General features: G+C 32.5%; 1 protein-coding gene across 2 annotated transcripts; it reads right to left on the bottom strand.

The window, feature by feature from the left end:
• Positions 1 to 7,071: 7,071 nt before the first annotated feature.
• On the bottom strand, positions 7,072 to 17,645 carry LOC102608885 (serine/threonine-protein kinase TIO). Of its 2 annotated transcripts, XM_006472356.4 has the most exons (22): positions 17,042 to 17,645; positions 16,883 to 16,957; positions 16,678 to 16,770; positions 16,505 to 16,579; positions 16,281 to 16,373; positions 15,952 to 16,015; positions 15,770 to 15,854; positions 14,712 to 14,784; positions 14,549 to 14,617; positions 14,367 to 14,447; positions 14,149 to 14,230; positions 13,900 to 14,052; positions 13,084 to 13,222; positions 12,300 to 12,471; positions 11,742 to 11,840; positions 11,118 to 11,663; positions 9,799 to 10,947; positions 9,175 to 9,405; positions 8,525 to 8,668; positions 8,275 to 8,355; positions 7,883 to 8,071; positions 7,072 to 7,614 (listed from the first exon to the last, which is right to left on the bottom strand). In XM_006472356.4, the coding sequence occupies exons 1-22, from the start codon at positions 17,129 to 17,131 to the stop codon at positions 7,369 to 7,371; spliced, it is 4,029 nt and encodes a 1,342-aa protein (XP_006472419.2). In that variant the 5' UTR covers positions 17,132 to 17,645; the 3' UTR covers positions 7,072 to 7,368. The 2 variants fall into 2 exon arrangements, with proteins under 2 accessions (XP_006472419.2, XP_052298816.1); XM_052442856.1 differs by lacking the exon at positions 17,042 to 17,645 and having other exon boundaries at positions 16,281 to 16,381; positions 16,883 to 16,931.
• Positions 17,646 to 17,761: the final 116 nt, after the last annotated feature.

Below are 17,761 nucleotides of genomic sequence, written 5' to 3'. Positions count from 1 at the left end.
ATAATAAACAGTACCTTACTCTTCAAGGCAATCCATAAATTCATTGATACTTTTTAGTATTTAATATTAACATGCGTTCAAGGCCTTAATTGATTGAAAGAATGGTCAACACATAATGGGAAATCGAAAAAAGGCACCCCAATTTTTTTGACTTACCCTGTTTAGAGTTATAACTCAATTATTGAAAGTGATTGGAGTCACTCGTCACCAACGTTAGCAGCAATAACTTTCAATTTCAATAGGATTCAACATCCTCTCTTGGGTTATCCTCCTCCTTTATCCAAGTCAATCTATGTTCAATTCAATTTTGATACTTATAAACGAAAAAAAGAATGCAGGAACAATCCTTGTATTGAACATTATCATTATATGGATGTTAGTAAAAGATACGATTATATGTAACAAAGAAGGATACCACGAAATTTTTAGAAAATTTTTCAAATTACTTCTTATACACTAAGTTCTGATTTGGTATTAAAGTGTTGTAATTTACTGCTGTAGAAAAATATTGTAACTATAAAATAAAAATTAATAGTACGTAGCAAATATAATTTTTAAATAATAATATTAACATAATTAGAAAATATATAATAAATTTTACATTATACAGGTGTAAAATCAAATCAATTTAACTTTTAAATTATAATAACTAGTATTTACCATAAATTTTAATACAATCATCCGACCTCAATTTAAAAGAAGGGTGATATGGTTTATTATACCCACAATTTCTCTAATATTAGTAACATTCAATTCATAAGTTTATTCTTATTTGCCTAATTCTTTTTAAAGGCCGAAGTTTCTTAAATTGCAATACAATATAATATCTAGAAGCGATCTCATTCTGTGACGTGACGTGTTTTAAGTAAATATAAAAATAAAATAAAATAATTTTGTGATCGTGGCTTTGGTGCAAAAATTTGGTGATCTTTGGTGATGTAATGTTTTTTTTTTTTTTTTTTTTTTTTTTTTTTTTTTTTTTATAGATGATTTCGTCAAACCAGGGAAAATTCCATTTTGGCCACACAAAAGTACATAAATAACATAACGTTGCCTTTCTTTGCACAGTAATTTCAGGATGAAATGCTGACTCTAAGAGCACAACAAAAGAAAAGAGTTTCACATATGTGTCGAATGGTCAAACAAATTTATAGTATTAAATCCTCAAAATGGTCAAACAAATTTTGTCTTGTATAGCGATTTCTTTGAGATCGGACTACTGTAAGTATGAAATTTCTGCATGTCGTATAGACGCCATCATTTGGGACCGTGGACAAGCAAATCTAGACCAAAATCAAAAACCAATTTGGAAAATTGCCAAATATAAATAGTGGTGCTTAGGGAATGTTAGGCGAATGTATGAATATTGTAAGATGAAATCAAATGTAATGGATGAATGGTTAATAAATAACTAAAAATATTAATAATTAGATAAGAATTAGTATTGGTATTGTGCTTTAAGTTGTCGAAACAGCTCATATTTAAAGTCTTGATGATGTAATGACTAATGTGACGTTTGTTATTTTTGTCTGAAATCTAAACATATTTGAATTAGTTTGAATTCTTAACAGAGCTGAATGTTTAAATTTAAATGATATGTTTATTTTTTTTCTTAATTACTAAAAATAAATATTTTGTTGTTTGATTTTTTTTAACTTAAATAATCTGAAAACTGGTATTTTTACATGTGTGCGCTTACAAATTATAAATGTGAAACAAATAATAAACATCTCAAATAACATAAATGAGATAATATATTATCATAACATAAATCTCATTCAATTGAATACAATTCTTTAATATTCTTAATTAGCATACGTTAATCAATTTCATTGTAGTTTATGATATGTTTGTTTTTCTTTTTTAAATATCTAAATATAAATGACATCTTGTTTGTTTTTACAATAAAAAACATCTTGAACTTGGTTATTTGACATTTATGTCCTTATAAATTAAAACAAAAAATAGGATTATATTTTATAGTTTAGGAAATAAGTTATTTTACATAGATATTTTTGGAATATAATATTTACTTGTCATTCAGACCTTTTCCATTTAGATAAAAGTCACAAAAGTTTACTTTTTCTATTAAGATGTAAATGTTTTAAAATCAGACATAAGTTTCAAAAAACAAACAAGCATGTTTTAAAAAATGTCTGAAATTAATAAAATTTCAAACTTCAATATTTAATAAACAACCTCTAAGTCCATTAAAGTCATTAAGGTGGCGTTTGTTTTTTAACTTAATAACTTAAAGTGACTTAACTTAATTAATTAAGTTAATTAGAGGTGTTTGTTTTTATAACTTAATGAGACTTTTTAGATAATTTTGACTTAATAAAATAAGCCAAATTTTTTGGCTTGTTACTTAATGGAGAAATTTGAATTAAGTCAATTACTTACTAATGTCAAAAATATCCATATTTTATAATTTATTTTTCATGTCTATCCCAAAACTCACCCATAGACATTTACCCAACATAAAAATATCCATGTTTTTTCTTTCTTGTATTATATACGATAAAATTTGAAATTTATGGTATTTTATATATTAAAATTCTAAAATAATTATATATTCACTTGAATATAGTTTTACTTATAAATGTTAAAATATTGTGGTATTTAATATATTATTTATTTGACATTCAAATTTAATAAGGATACAAATGTAAAAGTACATATTTTCAGCTTTTTCAGTTGAAAAAAAACAAACAACTTAATACTTATTTTTCGAGATTCAGACGAAAAAACAAACATATTATTCAAATTCAGACATTCAGATCTATTCAGAATTCAGACTAATTCAGGTCTATTAAGATTTCAGACAAAAAAACAAACGCCACCTAAGTTAATAAAACAAACATCCCCTCAGTGAATAAGTAGTCCTCTAAGAATAATTTGACTTACTATAAATGTGCTTTACATTTATGTTTATTTTAATTTAAGTAATAATAAAAGTAGAATTGATATTTGTTTCGTATGGTTTCTCATCTCCATCCAAATTTTTTTAAGAAACATAATATATGTTGCTTTGAATTTTAAATAAGTTATAGATGAATTAAGTAATAATGAGTACCCGTTTAAATAAAAAATCCACTATGATAAAGCAATAAAAGAGAGGCGGCATTGAGACCTATCAATCCAAATATCTATGCTCCAAGTGAAGAATTAAAGGAGATTCTTTTTTGGAATAATAAAAAAATCTCTCACAACGTACTTTAAAAAAAACTCAAATTCTTATATTTTTATAACAAATAAGAAAATGAAGTGATAACCATTGTAGTAAAAGAATAATTATCAACCACTTATCTTTTAGCCGAGTGGCAGAGCCACTACTCTCATAATTGTGAAGGCTCGTGGGGGTTTAAATTCTTTTCCAATTATTTATAATAATTGAATGATGACAAATGTCCCTTGAAAATTTATAAGATTTAATGTAAGATTAATCCTAATAATTGTCTGATTGTATATTAGATTTATGGTGCGTTTATTTTATAGAATGAAAATGAGCTAGAATGAGAATCGGGATTATGAATGAGATTCTAATGTTTACTTGGCAAAAATAAATGGGAATGAGAATGCACTTGAATGTCATTGATGTGTTTACTTGGTAAAATAAATGGGAATGAGAATCAATTTACCAAAATACCCATAATATTAAATAATGTAATTTTCATTAACTAGATACATGTATAAATATTATTATGAAAATGAGATTAATTAAAAAAATAAAATTAATAATAATAATAAATGATAATAATGATAATATTAATAATAACAATAATTAATAATAACTAAAATAACAAAGTTAATAAAATTTAATAATAATAATAATGACATTTAAAATAATAAAATTAATTGTGATTTGAACGATGGTAATTCGAAAAATATGAAAAAAAATTAGAGATATACAAAAGTCAGTTTAGGAAATGAGAATTCTCATTCCCAACCCCCTCATGGGAATGAGATTTCCATTCCTTATTCACAAATTATATGAGAGCCACACATTTTATTCTCATTTTTAAATTATATTTTGCCAAGTAAAGATGGGTTTCATTCTCATTCCCTAAATCCCCAAGTAAACATACCATTAATATAAGACTAGTTCTAATAATTATCTAATTGTAAATATATGAGATTTAATGTAAGATTAGTCATAGTAATTGTCTGATTGTATATAAAATTTAGTGTAAAATCAATAATTTTCTAATTATAAATATATAAGATTTAATATAAAACTAGTAATTGTCTAATACTCTCATGTAATATGAGTTGTAATTTGAGTATTAGTGTCATGTAATTTTAATAATAATAATAATAATAATAATTATCAAGTGCTTGAAATTGAGAATACGTAACAGACTTCATAAGGTGCAACAAGGTCAAAACGTAAGCAATGGAATATTTCATACAGCACAATCGATTAAACATTTTGAGGAATTTTTTTTGTTTAATTATTTTTGTAGATCTTTATCCATATATGCATGACTTAGATTTATTATTCTCTGGTCCATCTCATTGAAAGCGTGCGAAAGAAAAAAGCCTCATCCAGCCAAAATTATCGATTCCTTGTATTGAATTGAAATGCAAAAAGTCTTCTAGAATAGAAAAAAGTGTAAAAGACGAAAAGACCGTCTTGCCCGGCGTCATGAAAATGATTTGTTTTAAATAATGCATAAGCGTGCTAAGAACAAGAAAGATATTTTTAATTATAAAACATACGTTTTTTTTTTTTTATTAATGAGATGAGATTTTCTTTTTTTTTTTACAAGCAATGAAAGTAATTGAAAAAAATTGACCCTTTGATTGATTCAAAATATACAACATAAATTATAATTTACTCATTACAATTAAATAATTTGGAGCACCATTATAGTAGCAACAATGATAAATCATGCTATTGTACAATTAAAGTACATGTTATATTTGTTCATAACGTTTGTTATACATTTATATTTTTCGTTACGTTAAAGTAAGGGCATCTATATATATGCTTATTTTGCAGCTCTCACCATGTAAATGATAAGTTGTCAAATCTCAGGGGGAGCCAAGTATTAATAGCCCTACATTATGATTTATAAAATTGTCAAAGGAAGTGATCCATCATTTCGTCTTTTACAACTGGTTGGATACCTGCCGAGGGGGCAATGCCCAAAGCCTTCCGAATTTCGAATATTTAACCTGCATCGGCAAAATTTGGGAAGTGCGATGCTTTGAAAAGTTTTTATCAACGATCATTGGGTCGCTTGACTACAATGACTAGTCGGAAAGCACTTTCTACGGGAGCAATAATTTCTGCGACACTTCCGGTTCCCAATACATTATTGAAACAAGGAATGCGAGAAGCAAGAATTACATTGTTAGAATCGCAGCTTTGGTGCTGTAAGATTGCTAGCTGTGACAAAACAGTGCCCTGGCTGAGGCATTGGTACTACTAATACTAATAATACCCACCTTGAAAAATAGTCTCGTTGCTGATTTTTCTTTTTGTTTTTCAATGTTAGAAATGATGAGATTTTTTGTTTAATTTATGGAACGTGCTTTATTGGTACAAATCATTAACGATCCCCTATTTTTCAAATGTTTAATTATAATTTTGTTGAATTTTAGTGAGACTATGGTTCGGTGTTAAAAAAGAAAATTGATACTTTTTTTTTTCAAGAATAGAACTCCCATGAAATAGGAACAAATAAAAGGCTTTCATAAAATATTTTCTTAATCAAGTTTCAATGTTTCATTCTGTGCATCCCATGAATTAATTAGGGTTCAGTTCGGCAGTTTTGGGTTTCTCAGCCCTCGCTCAAAGCACTTGCACACATAGTAAATGAATGTCTAGTGCTTTATAATCTCAGTCAAGTGAACTTTAGGCAACCACAAAAGCATATCCAAGCCAAGTTCACAATCAGTTTTTCACAACAAGAAATAAATAAAATGTATGAAACCATTGCCTTTTTAGTCGAGTGGTCAGAACTTTATCCTCGCAACTGTGAGAGCTGCAATTCGAGCTCTTGCGACATATGTAGGGGTTTATTTCATTCCTTAATTATGATATATAATTAAATGAAGACGGTTTTTTTCCTTTCGAAATGCAAGTGAAGTAGACATCCTTCGAATATTAAAAAAGATAAAATCTGGGCTGTGTATATGGATTGTACTATATAATAATTAATAATATTCGAGTAAAATCTGGGCTGTGTATATGAGATGTACTATATAAAAATTAATGTAAACTAATTTCAGTAATTATCTGATTGTAAATAGCAGTTGTAATCTTATACAATATGAGTTGTAATCTGAATATTAGTTTCATATAATTAAAAAATAAAAAATAAAATTTATGCCATCAGTGATTTAGAACTGTTGGAGTAAATGGGCGCGGCTGCGGTGTAGTAGTAGCCGAGTTAAATTACAGAGTATGTGGTGTCATTAGCTTCAGTCATTGACCATGATTTCTACTTTTTAATCTTTGAGTTAGTCCTATATAGGATTGTATCCTCTTCATATAAATTAAAAAAAAAGGCATTTGATTGACCTCGAAGACAATTTGTTAGGGTGGACATGAACAAAACAAACAAAAACGGCACGGGGTTGGAGAAAAAGAGCCTATCAAGAAACAACAACAGAGTTTAGTGCTCTAAAATTAAGAACCATACACATGTTCATTGGGTAACAAACAGTACGAGTTGCCTCTCCAATGATTTTGATGGAAATTTCATATGAAAAAGAATAGTCCTAGAATGAAATCCTATTAGGGTTAATTTTAAATTCTCTCTCTTAAAATGATAATTTTTAAAATGCTGCAAGTTATTATAAATCTCAATTTATTCTCCATTTTTATTAAGATAATTTTTTTTATCAATCCATCTTATTTGTTCCTTTATCTTTTAAACAAAAATGAAAGTAAATTGAAGTTCACAATAATTTAAAGCATTCTAAAAATTATTATTTTATTAGGAATAATCTGAAATTTACCTTCCTATTATCACTAAATTTCTGATGGTTCAAAACTTGAAAAGTTATATTAAATAACTTCTTAATATAACAGCCATTTCCTTGTTTAAAAAAAAAAAATTAAATAAAGAAAATAAGAACTTAGTATTTCTCTTATGATGTTTTGGACACAAAGGTTCAGTTCAAAATATGCCTTTACACAGTGTGGCTGATTCTGATTTCTGAAGTTCAACTATAGTTGGTTGAAATGCACAATTGAATGCACAGGACAACTCAGATTGCTATCTTCGTCGCAATTTTGGTTCTGTTCTTTGTTCCGATTTTTGATTGAAATAACCAGAATCATCATCACTGAGATAGTGGAAAATCGAGCGACTGATATGTATATTTCGATTAACAATATTTTACCTGTAGGCATCAAGTGTCGCCTACTTTGCTGATGATAACGGAGGCATAATTTGCAATGGTGGATTCTGGCGATTGCCGAAGCCGTGCAATCACCGGGAACAACTCGGAGGACTGTAGGAATTGTCGGCAGGGAGTGTGGGCGCACATCTTTGCTAATGAAAAGAGGGCTATCTTCAGTGGAGATTCGTTTACGGCATCTTTCCTGCTTGGGTTTAAGGCCAGCACCGAACAATCAGCCACCAACTTTATCAAAGCCTGCAGCATAAAATTAATTGGAGAGAAAAAGTCATCACGGCATGGTGCACAATATTAGATGTGAAAACGATAATAGCATCACTGGGGGTGGTAAATGGATTTTTGGACTGTGACATCGCATTGGTCCCAACACAAACAATATAAAGAAGAAAGGAATATAGCAACCACTTTGTCTAATTTTCCTTCAAAATTAATGGAAAACTTTGGTCAAGTTCCAGCTGCTTAACAATAAGATGCCTTTACAAAGTAATGAAGCATGCCCACAAACCTGCATGGCGCCTTTGGACACAATATCTTCACAGAGCTTGCTCGAGTTGCGAACAAGATTGCTTAGAGCACCTGCAGCATTTGCTTTAGTCTTGTCTTCCTCATCTGAAATCAGTATATTCGCGAGCAGTGGTATAGATCTCCTGAGTTCTTCATATAACACATCATTATGATAGGCAGCATTACCAATCTGGAGAGTGAATTTAAGCTGTGGCTGTAAGTCTACAGTAATGAAATTTGACATTTACAAAATGTGGATTCTTAAGACTAGTGACAATACCAAGACAGTAAGAGATTCCATTACTTGAGAGGGAAATACCTAGAGGAACTTCTATTCTAGAAATAGATAATTGAAAGTAGGTATAAAACCACCCAAGAAAGAACATCTTTTACCGCAAAACATGCAAATTTCCGTGTTCGTTTGTCGGGATCAGCACATCGATCGATGAGTAGGCCAATAATACGATTCTTTGCCTAGAAAATAGCATTCAATTGTAAGAAAATGCATAATCAATCAAGCCTGCCAAATTTTTTCATCATTTGCCCATGCATGAGCATGTTTGCATGTAAATAACAAGGACCTGTCCAAATTTTGAATCTCACTAGGATTTGGTATCTAGGAATCAGATTTTAACAAGTTTACCAGTGAACTATAGAAGTACGAGCTGTGGCGACACATGTTTCCCAGAGCACTGCATGCCTTTGCACGTACATTGGGATCTTCATGGGTGAGAAAGTCTTTAAGAAACTCTAACATGGAAGCTCCATTAATATATTCATAAAACCACTGCATGCTCAAATAGTTCAATATTAATCAGGCACATCGTAAAGATGAGTTACTGTAAATCAAGTAAAAACAAGATAATGATACTGGGGAAGGGGCTAAATAAATATATTCTGATTTACAGCAGTAAATTGAGATGACGATGTCATCCATGCAGAGTGGTGCTTAATTATCTGTCTCAATTTGATGGGAAGGGATAACATTTAGTTTTGATTTTAAGTTGTGAATCTAAAGTCAATCTAATGGTCGATCTTCAGAAGTAAAACTAACATTAGAGTAGAGATGAATGCATTTCCAAACTCCTTGAAATGGGACAAATTAAGTATGACATAAATAGAAGGGAGAAGATAATGGAGTGAGGAAAGTTCTAAATCTAATTCAAGGCAGAATTGAAACTTAAATCCGACTTCACAGCCAAGATTAGTGACTAAATAGGGATACCAAAGAAATGAGAAGAAACTTAGAAACAATTAAAGAGAATAGCGATCTCATTAAGAACATAATCCAACCTTATCCATTCGCGCCAAATCAGAAACTATCATCAAAACATCCAGGGTGACCTCCCTTGTACTCGAATCAAGCAGCCTTCTTACTCTATTTGGATCCAACAAGCCTTTGCCCACAAGTTGAACCGCAAGGGACCGTTGTCCTATCATTTTTGCAAGGAAGGCAATGGGCCTTCCCAAATTTTTTAATTCCATGTGCTCTAAGCAACGGAGAATGATGCCAGGTACTCCCACCTGAAATTAGAATTACACAGGTCACTCAGCACCGGGATGGTTTTCTACCTTGCACTAATAAGTAACATGCTAAAGTGAATTAAAACATGCTCTTGGGGTCTCTTACAACCATTTTCTGCTTGCTCATATCACAACGACCATTTAACTTCTACAGTGTACTGAGCTTATTGGATTTCCAATACAGTGTACTGAACTTAAAAGCAACCAAAAAAAAATACATTTTAGGTTCTTATCAATGATCTAATCTCTACCAACTCTGTTCAGGAAGTATGTATGACATTGACATATATAATGACCAAGGTATATGTGCTGTTCATGACATGACAAAACAATGGCACAAGCATACCCCCTCCCAAAAAGATAAGGAAAAAAATAGGGCAAAAGAGATCTGACCTCCATAAGAATTTTTATATATTTTCCCATGTCTTCCTCGATTGCCTTAGCCATGTCCCTGTCTTCCATGCATACTTTCCCACCAGCGGAACCCATATTGAGAATAAATCCACTGTTTACAGAAGCAGTGGCAGAGGGCAAACCTGGAGCATTTTGTACAGCGACAAAGGGAAATGCTAAGAGATCAATTACTGCATTTATTATATCCCTGACTCCATCCTTCCCTCCACCCGGCCCACCCCAGCCCTTCACAAGCTTAAGATGGACATCAGATAACAAGTTACAGATGAGCTTCATGTATTCATTCTTGAGCAAAACCTGACGAAACATTAAGACTCCACCTGAAAGGCAGTGATATATTGATGAAATTGTTGATACAACCCCTGCAGGAGATAACATCATTTGATCTCTTGTGCTGCCAATTTGTTGAGAAGAATGGGTGTTGGCTAACAAATCAATAAGAAGCATAGGGATATTGCTCGCAATCATTTGTTGTACCGCCAATGGTCCTCCACACTTCAGTCTGGATTCTAATAAGCCAACACATCCATCCTTAAGACCATGCCAATAGGAGAGGCTGATACTCTGGCTAATGGGGCCCATCTGATCTGCATTGCCTGATGTGATTTTAAGGAGATCACAAAGTGTGGCAGTTGGAGGAATCAGAGGAACTGCAATTTCGTAGATTGAGGACTCAACAGTAGCACCACTTTCAAGGGATAGGATGGATGCAAAAGCCAGCATGGCTGATGCAGAATGCAATTGAAAATAAGTCTTAATTCTATCATCAGAAGAAAAATAATGTGCAAGGATTTTAAGTCGAGAAAGCTGCTTCTTTGGAGTGGTTGTGAGCAAAAATAATGCTGAATTTCTCAAAGTTGACTTTAGACATTGAGCAACTATCGCTAGGAAAAGGCATGAGTGCTGAGCCAGGGCACAAGGATTGCTTGGTTTTCCCTTCACATTGCTTGTTTCACCTACTTGCGAATCTTTATTTGAAGATGCACATAAAGATAGAATTGAGAATATCTCCGAAACAGCAGTGCCATCTTCTCCACCGCTGACAACAGTAGTCACAGGAAGAGAACTGGGGAAGCCACAAAGAATACTTGGAATGATTCCACTACGGAGGCAGCACCTTGACAAGAGCTGAAACATTAATCAGAATATTATATTTATATGGACACCAGAGCAGAAATATTTACTATATAAGCATGAAGCAAACAAAAGAAATTAGAAAATACTTGAAAATTTGAATAAAGTAGTTTCACCAATTACTACACAGACCAGAAGAAATTTCAGTGGACAAGAACAAACACCTGAATGACGGCAGACAGTGTGGCTTCTGCACGTTGATGAAGGCAATGGTTAATAGCAAGTTGGACAGCTTTTGAGCGAAGGAAAGCTCTTGTCAGTGCATCAATAATTCTTGCTGATTCAGGTCCAACCAATGACCCACGCTCATGGTCCCTAATGTCAAGTCGGAGTAAAGAATGACTCCAGAATGCATTTAGGGGGAATAGATAGGCATTCTCCATGGAAAAATGAATTTCCAGTACATCTACCAGGGAAAAAATAGCTTTACATGTTTCGCATGCAGCTCGCAACATATTTGAAGAACCGGAATTCAGATTTGATCCGGAAGTTGCTAAGCAGCAACATAAATGGTCTACTAAGCCTGATGTTTTAGCATGGTCTAAAATCCTTTTCAGAGTTTCATTCACCCTAGGAGTAGAATTTGCATCAGGACCTGGAGCTGAGGAAGATGCTTTGAGATTCTGGGCTACTCTAGATAACATAACAGTTATGCAAGCAGTGGCCTCATACATTACTCTTCCAGAGGCATCTTCATTGCAAGAAACAACCTACATATCCACAGGATTAGAGGGAGAAAAGGGCATATAGATTCTGGGGAACCAGCATATAGTATAGATGAATCTGACCTTTGAAAATATTTCAACAACGGCTACCCAGTTTGTGAAATATGAGCTTGCAATGCAACTTCCACTATTGTCTATCAGCATTTTAATGATCAAGAAACTCTGCGAAAAGTTTGTAGTTAGCCATCATCAATCATCAGGGAGAAAAATCACTGCAAGCAATGTAAATCATGAGAAACTCTGAAATGCTAGAATTTGCAAGCCGCCATTGATCACCAGAAAAACAACAAAGGTAAAAAACATTCAGTGGTCAAAGATTTATTCAGCTCTTCAATACTTTACACTTCTCAGAAGATAATCATTAGCATAAGTACAGACGTTTTGTCAATCAGCATTTATTTCAAAAATTAAAATGGAAAAAAAATGTACATTATTCATAATTTGGATGCATAGTGAGTTACAGCTAAAAGAAAAATTATGAAGCCTAAAAATTTGATTAGAATTCAGGAACCAATCAAGATTAAGATAGTTTTGTCTATATCACTTATTCCACAAAGATCCATCAACTAAGTTTTATGGCTTGGGTGACATGACACAGAGATTATAACAAGCAGAAAATACCTTTGCTAATAAGTCATTGAGTTCAGAAGCCTTTAAGCTGACTACCACAGAACTGAAATCAAGAAGTTCTGATATTATTTCATCAAGCAGTCCATTAGATTGGATAGCACTTGCTGCAACTAGGTTTGATAGAATTCGCAGTGACTGGTTTGAATTAAGAACATCTTGATCCCTGAATATGTTGAAAACGAAATTAAATCTTACAAATGAAACTTTTATAGGAGTCTCTTATTCTAAAATCAAGAACATATAAACCACGTAACAAGCTTCTGCAAGCTGTATCTACAAAAGGTCCAATGAGGTAAAAAGAGCTTGACATCCAACCTTCCAAAGAACAATCCCTATATATGCAACATTTATCTAGAATTTCTTTGGTACATGCAAGACACCAACATCTAGCATTATGCAAAGCATGCCTTTCGGTCTGGTTTGGACTTCCAAGTCTGACCTTTTCCTCTCAAGGTCTTCAAACAGACTTTGACTAGCAAGGAACCAACAACTCACTGAAAGTTTAATTCATCAATACGAAATTATTCTTTCTTCTAGCAAGTAGAGCAGGGTAGTCTTTCTTTAAACATTCAGAGGAAAAAATGCATAAGCATGATGAGAATTCTTCTTGCAACTTACTAAAAACTGAGCAACCTAAATAGAGTTGAGTTTGGTTAACAGGAAAAAAATATGCAAAATGTATTATTCGCATCAAATCTAATATTTCCTACTTCTATATCCAGGCTCAAAAAATAAAAGTAAACAAAAATAATAAGGCAGAGAACAAAAGTTTCACCTGCAAGTGTTTTGGGATCCTTGAGACCATTTTTTCAGAGGTAACAAAATAAGTGCCAATGCTTCATTGTCTTGACAAATTGACAGTGCACCTTTAACTGTGCGGGAGTTATTTTCCAATCTGTTCAACGCCTGACTACCTGAAGAGAGATAATATGGTTCATAACATAGATTAATGCATTTAGGAGCGAAATGGTAATGAAACTAACTTATAAATTTGATCAATAATAAAAGTGAACAGTATAAAATATATAACTTTAATCATAAAACATCAAGTAATGATATTGTCATTAAGTGACATTGGGGAAGTGGAACAGCTCCTGAGCAGTGAATAAATCAGATATGCATTGCTCAACATATCAGCCAATCACAACCCTTATTTGGGAGTGCTTATCGATCTTTGGAAGAATCCAACTCCGTCGAACAAAAATGATAAACTAATGGGAAAATGATAAAAATAAAAAAAATAAAAAAAACTTCTCAATAGCAGGAAAACAAGATGCAGATAAAGCAATTGGGGGACGGACATCAGATCAGAAATGACTTAAAACTAGGTATAGTTTAGTCCCATAATTGAGAGAAATAAAGAAAGGAATTATGAGATTATGGTTGAAAAGAAGATTCAGTTGCAACTATAGTACAAAACAGAGGTCTAAAAGAAGGATTCGGATCATCGATCATGTATAAGACGCACTAAGAAGATTTCTGGCGCAAAAGGATTATAGAGAAAATAATCTATGTTCAACATTTAAATGACATTTTCAACATCAGACAGCATAATGCAGGCAAATAACTTTCTTAAACTGCGAGAGTATACCTGATGGTTTAACATTGTTAGGACTTGAAAATCCTGGAAATGCTTCACAGGGTGAAGAATTAGATTGACTTGTGTTGGAACTGTTTAATTCCATGTCACTGTGAAGGCTTGGAGAAGTGTTATTCACAGAAACAGCTGGAGAATTGCTTTTACCTTTGACACAATAATTTACGACTGTCAAAAAATAGGGAAAGCTTAAATACCTCAAGAATGTAAACACTATACAGTAAGAAATGAAAACAATCAAACCAGATGATGATTGAATAGCATTTCCTTCAGCTGTCCATGTTGCATTACATCCCCTGGCTTCAACAGATGTAGCACGCAACTCCTATAGATCATTCATCAACTATTTAAAATTTTCAAGAATATATGACGGAGAATTTAGAGACAATAAAATCCAGAAAGTCTTTAAACATAAACTACAGGCAGACAGTGAATATAATGGAAATATAAGATAACATTACCCAAGCATTCAGTTCATCTGAAGTTTCTTTTACAAATGGATGTTCAAGGAGTGCAGACCAAGTGAGTCGATTTTGTGGCACCTATTTTGCAAGATATGAGAAGCCGATCAGGATAAGGGATTCGCAATCAGAATTTATAAACAGTTATCAAAAAGAGAAATGCATTTTATTTATTGAATAACCTTATTAAGCAGTCCCTTTAGAAAGCTCTTGAAATTTGGACTCATTTCATCTGGATACTTGACTGGATCCTGGAATATTTCTAGTAATATTTATTAGCCTTTAGGTTCACAAAAAGATTACTGAGCATGAATGAACAGTTATAAAAGATTTGAGCATATTTACCTTGACAATGTGCCTAATCAATGCATATACTGAATTTGTATAAAATGGAGGTTGGCCAACGAATAATTCATACCTGGTGGGTCCATAACAAAATAGTCAACTCAAGTTGAACAAAAACAAGGAAAAATGAGGAATCAATAATGACAAATTACTAATAACTACACATATACACAATTTCTCTTTTCCATTTATTCTCATTAAGGGAAAGCACATGATTATATCGAAATAAACTTTTTCGTGTTCTTTTTTCCTTTGACAAACTGTGCTCATGCATTCTTTTGTGATTCTGATTTTTAGCATTCCTACCCCTAGTACTTGAGTTTAAAGAAAAATATTGTCATATACGAAAACATGGTTATGAGTTTCATGGCACAGTAAAGGCATCATGTGCTTCAGTTGCACTAGCATAAAATGGATTTATGCGGAGGTACAAGCATGAGTACAATTTAAGAAGATGGGGAAAAAAACCTACGTAGGTAAGTTCTATGGTATTTTAACACGGATAAACCAATCAAATGATTTCCACAAACAGAAAGCAAGTTGATACCAGTATGGAAAGTAATGCTAAGATGCAATTTCCTTGGCCTAAGTGTTTAAATGACCCAAAAACTCATGTATGATTGTACATGTTTCACCTTGGTAAAGGTGATAAGTTATTACTCTGCTTCTTCCTGCCCTAGGTTCACTTTTAAAAAGATAGAAATTGAGAATAAGCAAAGTAGTAAAAAATTATTAAAAAAAATAAAACAAAAACAAATTGATGAACCACCAAGAAATAATGTCGTGTGGAATTTTGAATCTAAAAAAATGTAACACTTCTTAACTAAATTATAAGCAAACCAACCAATAATACCATGATGGAAAGAAAGTTCAAGGAAACTAGACAACAGAAATCAACAACATAAATTTTTTAAGATCGAAACAATAGCTTTATATTGAAAAGAACCAAAAGAACCAAAGACAACAGGGGCACCAGACAAGATCTAATTAATTTAGCCATAGAACTACATCAAATTTGATTTTCCATTATAGAGAAAGAAGGCTTGAGTTTGACTTACAATATAACGCCAAGTGACCATAAATCAGCAGTGTGGTTGTAGGGTTGTTCCCGTACCAGCTCCGGAGCCATGTATAAAGGAGTACCTGGCATAGATTAATATTGCTAGGATAGTTCTGGATCACTTCAGTAGTTCCAACCTAAAACAATAACCTATAAGAATTGTTTCAAAACCATCCAAACCTTTGATAGATCGCAAAACGACAGTATTTGCAGACATTGCACGTGCAAACCCAAAGTCACAAAGCTGGGATGAAAGCAAGGAATATATGGTCAAGTTTCTTTGAAGAAGTATTTAAAAGAATATGCATACTGTAAACAAAATACACATTAACACTGCTATCACCACCAGGCAAACATTGCCCATGGAGCAAATTTATGAAATATAAATTAGCAGCATACAGTATCACTAGAAATTCAAAATAGGATTGGGGTGGATATATATCCTCATAAATATATAAATACACACACACACACACACACACAAAATAAGCACGTTTTAAACTATCAACCTTGACAACAGACCCAGCACCAATGAGAATGTTTTGTGGCTTCATGTCACGATGGATGATACGGTTTGAATGCAAGTAATGCAATGCTCGCACCTGCAATTCTTAACGCACAAAAGTTAGATTTGAGAGGAAAATCATAATAAACAGTAAACTTGAATTCTATGAAATCAAACAATAGCCATGGCAAAGATCACAGCAAACAGTATTTGTCAAGAAGGAAGTACCAACTGCTTTGCAATTGATTGCACTTGTTCTTCTGGGAGGCATTTGTCGTCCTCGAGAATCTCAAACAGTTCACCCTAAAATCAAGACACATGAGCAGTTTCTCAAATCCATCCGAATGCATACATAAAACCATTGTGTGAGTGTGAAATTGATAAAGTGAGAGGAAGATTACTTGTGCAAATTCAGTTACAACGCAGAACTCCTGCGGGCTCTCAAAGGAATCAAGCATTTCAATAATATTCTGATGCTTCAGCTTTCTTAGAATCTGCAAAAAAATAAACATAAAAAAACATGTAAAAGAATTTCAGACTTCAACAAAACCTCCAGTACATGTTAAGTCAAACAACTTTGCCTATAGAAAAAAATTGAGTACAGACCTCAATTTCTTGCCGTAAATTATGTATATCTTTCTCACTTTTTCCATGCTTCATGATAAATTTCATTGCAACAGTCTGAAATCAACAATAGCATTGAATCTTGTTCTCCCTTCAAACAATTTAAAAAGCAAAAATTAATGAATGAAATAAAAAGAGTACCTGACCCGTGTACTTGCGCCTCCCCTTATATACTTTACCGAAAGATCCTTCACCCACGAGCTCGATTACATGGTAATTTTCTACTCCCATCTTTTAACTGCCAATTAATTAACTAATTATGCTCCAAAATCTCTTAATAAACTTTTCGTTGCTCAAAATTAAGCGTTGATTCCACTCAATCCTGATAAATTTTTTATCTTAAGAGTATGAAAAAGAAAACCTAAATCTGGAAACATATGAGCACAATCAAATTATCGGCGAGAAGAATAAGTATAACAAAGATCTTTCATCATCTCATGTTAATAGAAAATAATGAAACGAGAAATGAATCGAGTGAGCTAAATCTCCAATGAGTAGAAAAGAAAACACTAGAGAGAGTGTGCCTGCGATTTGGAATTTAGAGAGAGAGAGATTTGAAATACTCCCGCCCATGTAATTTGAAATCAGGGTAATAACATCTGTATCCCTAAATTCTGAAAATTTGACAATAAGAACCTAGGTTGTAAATTTATTTTAAACAGGTCCGCGCAGGACCATGTGAGTAGGCAATTTGGCATGGCAATTTATGTTGCACTACTTTTTTGACCCAACCCAAAATGAGTGCACAAAATTAGGGATATTGGATTGAATGATAGTAAGGGTCTCCTCTCTTTTAATAAATAAAGGATAAATTAAAAATTAAAAATATTATTATATTCAATCTTATAATATATTAAAATT

This window comes from Citrus sinensis, chromosome 5 (assembly GCF_022201045.2).
Source record: "Citrus sinensis cultivar Valencia sweet orange chromosome 5, DVS_A1.0, whole genome shotgun sequence".
Taxonomy (NCBI): Eukaryota; Viridiplantae; Streptophyta; class Magnoliopsida; order Sapindales; family Rutaceae; genus Citrus; species Citrus sinensis.
This window is presented reverse-complemented; position numbering and strand designations above follow the sequence as displayed.